This window comes from Pyrus communis, chromosome 7 (genome assembly GCF_963583255.1).
Source record: "Pyrus communis chromosome 7, drPyrComm1.1, whole genome shotgun sequence".
NCBI classification, from domain to species: domain Eukaryota; kingdom Viridiplantae; phylum Streptophyta; class Magnoliopsida; order Rosales; family Rosaceae; genus Pyrus; species Pyrus communis.
Genome location: NC_084809.1, coordinates 16,257,330 through 16,264,371, shown reverse-complemented (window position 1 = coordinate 16,264,371; position 7,042 = coordinate 16,257,330). Strand labels below are relative to the sequence as shown.

Below are 7,042 nucleotides of genomic sequence, written 5' to 3'. Positions count from 1 at the left end.
TATGCGAAACAACTATAAAAACGTTAATTTTATAGCACATAACCAACTTCCCGTAACAACTTCTCATACATTGCTCAAATTGGACAAATGAATATACCAACGTGCTCTACACAACCTCAGGATCACACCCAAATTTTTAGAAAAATTTTTCACCGCCACACGCGCCCCCACGCGCAGGCACGTGCCTGGCACGCTGACGGCGTCAACTGATGCCATAAGGAATATTCCGTCAGTTTTGACAGATTCCGTTAACGGCGTCAGGAATATTTCGTCAGACTTGACGGAATATTCCGTCAAACTTGACGGAATATTCCGTCTCCTTCTCCGGCGAACCTCCGGCGCCGTCGCCGGCGCCGGAAAACTGGAAAAACTTCTAACTTTGATTTCTCTCTCGTTTTTCAACCATTTTTCGTGATTTTTGTACCAAAATGACGCCTAAAACTAGGAGAACACAACCATACAACTTTTAAGAACCAAAAACTATGAAATCTTACCTGTCACCAAACTCCAAATCAGGCCAACTTCGAACACGGCGATCCCGACGTCCACTTCCGTTAAACGAGCTACTCTGAGACTCCTTAGGACCCCACTAAGCTACCTACGAGCTTCAAATTTCGTAAAACGTAAGAAATTACGTTCACATGAATAGTACCCCAAATCGGACCCCGTGAAATCGACGTGAAAACGGTGATAACCTTACCTGAAAATGGTACGACTGGACTCCTCCCAGCCTCACGAGCTCAACTATGGTCTTGGTTCCCTCGATCTGCAAAGGTTTGATGGGTTTGGGTGTGTGTGTCTGATAGGAGCATATTCATGCGACTTAAATGGCTTGTTCTCGTGCATTTACGTTATGTTTCTTTAGTTATTTTAGTACTTTAAGCTATTTTCGTGTGTTTGTAGGTCCAAAGGGCTAAAGGAGCAAAAAGATGCATTTTGGAGACTTTTGGAGCACTTTTGGGCTAAGGATGGATAGCTTATGCTTGGAGCCAAAGTGTTGGACGAAATTGAAGACCTAATTGGAGCCAAAGTGTTGGAACCTTGTTCTCTTTAGTTTTAGGACATTTAAACCTTTCCTAATCCCAATCATGCCATGCATAACACACATCCATTCTAACACATTGTCATTGCACATGCATTTCCTTCATTAGTTAACCCACATGCACTTATCACTTATCACTTATCATCACCACATATCATATCACTTACCACTTATCACTTATCACTTATCATCATCACTTATCACTTATCACTTAACATGCACCCATCACCTAACACAACACCTTTAATTCACATGCATACCTATTCTTTAAATCAGCCACATGCATTCATATTCACCATCATTGCCGTGCACATTCCTTCCCATTTCCACCTTTCATTTCAGCCACATGTCTTCATCATTGCAGCCACCATTCACTCTTTAATCCACATGCATTCACACACACTTCACACAAGCAGCAATCACATGCAAACACATGCATTTCCAACCCCAAACACCCATTGCCGTGACTCTTCACTCCCATTTCCAGCTTTTCCTTTGCATTCCCCCTTTAATCAACACATGCATCCCCTCACCAAGAAATCAATCAAACCACATGCACCCAGAAATCACTCAATGCCGTGAGTTCCCATTGCATTTCCAGCTTTGCACATGCATTCACTCACCACAAACAAGTCACATGCATTCATCAACATATCTAGCTGTCATTCACATGCATTTCATTCATCATTTCCACCCCCACATGTCCCTTTAATCCACATGCATTTCCACCTAGCTTTCCACCTCACAACCACCAGAAATCAACCATGCCGTGCATCCCCTCACTCTCTAATTATTTCATCACATGCATTTTCAGCACATTCCCTTGCATTGCAGCCACATTCCACATGCATTTGCACATGCATTCCCTTGCACATGCAGCCACACACTCAACCCATCCTTGTGCCCTCCAAAACACATGCATTTCCAGCCTTTTCACATGCTATTTCACCCACATGCACCAATAATCATTCACACCTATCATCCCACATGCATTTCCACCTATAAATATGCATCCATATCAGCCACAAAAGGGAGATCCATTCACCACAGAAATAAGGCCTTTGTGCCAGAAATTCACCCATTCCAAACACTCTTCCATAAACTCATCCATTGCAGAAATGTAGACATCAAACCACCCCCTTTGTGCCGTGCCCTCCCTACAAATCCAAACACCATCCTCCTTCCATTTTCACCACTCCCCAAACCATTCACACCATCAAACTATCCTTAGACCTTGTGCCACAACGAAGAGAAAGATAAGAGTGCCTAAACGTTCATACAATTCAAGTTTGAGTTGTTGGAATGTTTAGGTGTTTCTTTGATTTCTATGTTTAATTTCAATACTCTTTGTTTTGTACGAATGAGGCATGGAAGAGAAGAGGGCCTAAACGTTCATACAATTCAAGTTTGAGTTGTTGGAATGTTTAGGTGTTTCTTTGATTCTCTTTGTTTTGTACCATGAGGAACTAAATCCCCTTTAGCTAGGGGGTGATTTGAATATATGTTTATGCTTGCATTTTGATTTGATTACTTCTAATTGCGTTTCATAAGTTGTGGATTCAATTTGTTTAACCGTTTGATTGATAACTTATTTATGTATGTTTATTGAGAATGCGCGCTTAATTTTCATGCATGAATATGACGCTAGAATATAAGTGAGTTTCACCTAATCGTTATGAACTTATATTCACTAGTAGTGGAGGTTGCTTGTAAACAATCGCGTTAAACGAATTCTTGGCATAAGTTTCATGCAATCATAGTAACGAATGCCTCGTCAATACTTATAATTTTCATAGAGCGTAATGATTCTTGCTTGTATCTCTATTATGCAATCATGTAGGGGACTTGTGGGGAATGCTTTGGATTGTCGTATGCAATCATCCAATTCAATAACGTTAGGAAGATTTGAAGGTTAATTTAAGCGGACCTAATTAACTTGGAGCATTGAGAATTAATGATTTGTTGAAATGCAATTGGAAATCATTTTATTATGCAAGTATAACATATGTAGAGATGAACCCCGTAGCTAACTTTCCATCCATTCAATTCCATCCATTTGTTCTTTCTTTTCTTGTTTCTGTTTTCATGTTTAATTTAACTTGTTGTTCAATTATGTTAAACATGTGGAACTAATTTCTTTTTAGTTAGAGGTGAATTTGAAGCCATGGACATATGTTGGTTATGATTTGATTTACTCCAGTTATGAATTCATGAACTTTAGATGTGGGTTACTTTTCTGTTTTGATTAAGAACTTGTTTATGTATGTGGGTTGAGGGTCGACACTTAATTTGCATGCCTAAACTTGATGCTAGGATATAAGGGAATTTCACCTAATCGTTATGAACTTATATTCATGAGTAGTAAAGATCGCTAGTCACGATTGTGTTTAGTAAACTCTAGGCTGGATTAACATGCGTATTCCATAGTTATGAATGCCTAGTCGATGTTTATGATTTCCGTTGAACTTAATGATCTTTGTTGAATGTCTCTATCATGCGTATTCCATGTTAGGGACTTTGATTAGGAATAATTTGGTTGTAATGCGTATCCCATTCAATCCAATGAATCTAGGGAAATCTGAAGGTTAATTTAAGCGGACCTAATTAACTTGGAGCATTGTCATTCATCGTTTGTTGAAGTCATAATTGGGAGTCAAATTATATGCTTATGTTCATGTGTGGATAAGGAACCCTCTAACTCGTTTTTCATCATTCTTCGTTTTACAATTTGTTTTGTTTTCACATTCATCCAAAACCAATCCCCCATTTATTTTAAAGTGTTAGATTAGTTAGAAATACATTTAGCTTGTGCTTATAAGTGTTTTGATTCAATTTGTTACATAAATTCGTCCAAAGTTCTCAAGGTGCTCAAAACTGCCCAGAAAGTGTTTTTTAGGCAGTTTCGAGTGCTTTGGGTACTGTTTGAGTCTTTTGGTTTGTTTTAGTGTTTTGAAGTTTAGTTTTGCAATATTTGAGTCTAGTATAGTATTTTATTTTGTGTTTTTACGTTTTTGAGTCAAATCCAAGTGATTAACAATCCCTCCTAATCCCCGGTCCAGAACGATCCCTACTTATACATATACTACAATTTGACGAAAAGAGGGTTTAATTTGTGTGCGTATAAATCTCGCATCAGTGTCCGTACGTTCGAAGGAAGAGGAAGGAATGGGAGCACGGGAGAGAGACAGGGAAAGGGACAGGGGATCTGGGAGAGTGACAGTGTGTGTGTGTGTGTGGCCCAACACATGCCACACCACACAAAACAATCAATAGTGTAACGAAAACGAACTAGGGGTAAAAGTGTCATTTCACACATGAGTTTTCGATATTTCCGGGACGGGATATCACAATTACTTTCTAACTTCTGTTGACAACAATTTAGCAAAAACTTGGAAACTTAAATTGCCTCCAAACGTTTTAGCTTTTACTTTGGCTTTTAGTACAAAATTGCTCAAATATGCGAACTAGGATTTTAAAATTTGTTGACATTTGTATTTGTTAATTATGTGTAAGTATACATTTAGAAACTATTTCTAATCTTTATAATTTTTCTGTATATATGCTACTAATTGGCAATATATGGAATAACGTAACCTTTTATAAGTCTTTGCGTAGTTTGGTCTCTCACCGATGTAAGACTTTGTCCTCATATTCTTACATGCCCCTTCATATGTAGTGAATTTTCAAGTCTAATACGTAAACAACACAAACAGGGTGACATGAAGCACATGTGGCCATTTGAGCTTCACATGTGGGCCAATCTTGCTCTGATACCATGAAGTAAGTTGAGATTCGACTATAAAATCAATTGTCAATATTAGAAATAGCTCTACTTCTTATAAGCTCTTCCATAGTTGGTTCCTCACTGATGTGAAGCTTTGTCATCACAATCTCACAAAGAGTTTCAAGTGAATATTGAAAAAAATTAAATGAAATTAAATTGCTAGAAAAATAAAAATAAAAATTATAAGAAATATGGCTGGAAACCTCCAAACAATGATTATGTTAAAATTAGTTTCGACGAAAGTTTTAAACCCAATGGTGATTCTGTTGCAGATTGTTTTAAATAGAAATTCTCTAGATCGTACAAGTTTGATTCTCCTTTTGGAATTTTGTCTGTTTTACAAGTTGAAAGTACATACAACATTAAGGAGGGCATTTCAAGGTGTTATTTAAATTAAGTTTGATAAAGTTAATAATGACGGATGTTTGTATGGCAAATTTCTTACCCACCAAAGAATATTTGATATTTGTTGGAGTAGATTCTCAGTTGACTAAGGTTTAGGGCTGGTTTGGTATTGCTGTGCTTTGAAAAAAAGCTGCTGTGAGAATAAGCGGCTGTGCTGTGAGAATAAGCGGCTGTGAAATAAAGCCAGCAAAGTGTTTGGTAAACTTTTTTATAAAAGTGCTTTTGGAAACAAAAAACAGTATCATAGTGTTTGGTAAACTTTTTTGTAAAACAGCTGTGACTGTGTGAAATGACCAAAAAGGGTATATTACTAGATGTGCTATTAATTTAATTTTCTTAACAAATAAAAGTGAATTACTAAATATATTTTATTTTTAGAAGAAAAATATTTATAAACTTTATCTTAAATATTAATTAGTATGACAAACTACTTTAATAGAAATATTTTAGAGTGAATAGCTAGGATTCATTAGTACAATATTGTTAATGTACTTGAAAGTAGTCTCAGTCAGTGCTAAATGTGGCTTCCATGCAACCCCGAAATGAGTCCGCCATCATCAATTTGGCAGATAATCATACAATTAAATAAATAGAAGACATTGTTGTAAAATCGACGGTGTAATTTATAATCAAACAAAAAAAAGAACGAGACCTAAATTTTGAACTATAAAAAAAAAATTTTCAACACGTTATTCAAAAACAATTAAAAAGTAACACATCCAAGATTAACCACACCAACCGTCACTAAGAGTAAAAGTCGCATTCTGACTCCTCCCCCACCTACCACAGAAACCCCAAACAAAACCTCCCAAACCTTGTCATCTCCGCCACTCCGCACCCGCCGGCTCAACCATGAACTCCTCCTCCACTCTCGCTTCCTCCTCCTTCTCTACATCCTCATCTCTCTTCCAATACAAACTCATTCCCAGTAAACCAACCCAACCTTCCCTTCTCCGTTTTGACCCTCCCCATTCCCACAATTCCCACAATGTCCCTGCCCTCAAAGTCACAGCCTCCTCCGCCGCCCACCACCACCGACCCCTCCTCCCAGGTAACACCCACAACAACCCAAGCCCGATTCTTCAAACTCTTAAACATTACGCCAAAACCGCCATTCTCATCGGAGTCACCGCCGCCGTGTTCACCACCAAATCATCGACTTTGCTCGCCATAGCCGAACCTCCGCCGACATTGACCGAAGAAGCGCCGACCCAGGTCACAGATAACGAGAACAACCAATCCTCATTGCCATTGTCCGACTTCCTGGGTTCGAATTCGGAAGCCATCGGTGCCCTGAAATCGCTTCTGCAGCAGAAGCTCGAAAATGGCGAGGACGACGAGGCGCTCAAGATCCTGCAGCGCTTGGTCGAGGCGCAGCCGTCCAATACCGAGTGGAAGTTCATGATGGAACGAGAGAACGAGAGAACGAGAGAGAGCCTGAGGTTCGGGTTATGCAAGAGAGCTCTGAGGTGAAGAGCGTGCGAGAGAGTTCTGGAGAAGGGAAAGGCGAGAGCGTCGGTGAAGGGAAAGCCGATGGCAGTTTTGGGTTATGGTATATTTCATTAAACGTGGACACTGTTCATCCGTGTGTGGGTGAAAATAAGCTGCTTTTGGAAACTGCAAATTGCAGCTTCTTGTCATCTCTTGGTTTTGGGCTTTTTTTCACCCTCAACTTTGAAACAAAGCTGCTTTTCAAAGTTTACCAAACACCAAAAATTTTCATAGCTTTTTTTCATAGTAGCTTTTTTTTTTTAAGCACCTCAATCCCAAACAGGCCCTTAGTTTGGTATAGCTTTTTTCATCAAAATTTG

The 7,042-nt window shown here is 38.9% G+C and overlaps 1 protein-coding gene across 1 annotated transcript; it reads left to right on the top strand.

The window, feature by feature from the left end:
* The first annotated feature begins 5,971 nt into the window (after window positions 1-5,971).
* LOC137740630 (protein SLOW GREEN 1, chloroplastic-like) lies at window positions 5,972-6,704 on the top strand. The gene has a single exon (XM_068480465.1). The coding sequence runs from the start codon at window positions 6,084-6,086 to the stop codon at window positions 6,702-6,704; it is 621 nt and encodes a 206-aa protein (XP_068336566.1). The 5' UTR covers window positions 5,972-6,083.
* Window positions 6,705-7,042: the final 338 nt, after the last annotated feature.

Excerpts from the sequence above, each read along its gene's own strand:
- LOC137740630 (XM_068480465.1), top strand. The coding sequence starts at position 6,084 with ATGAACTCCTCCTCCACTCTCGCTTCCTCCTCCTTCTCTACATCCTCA.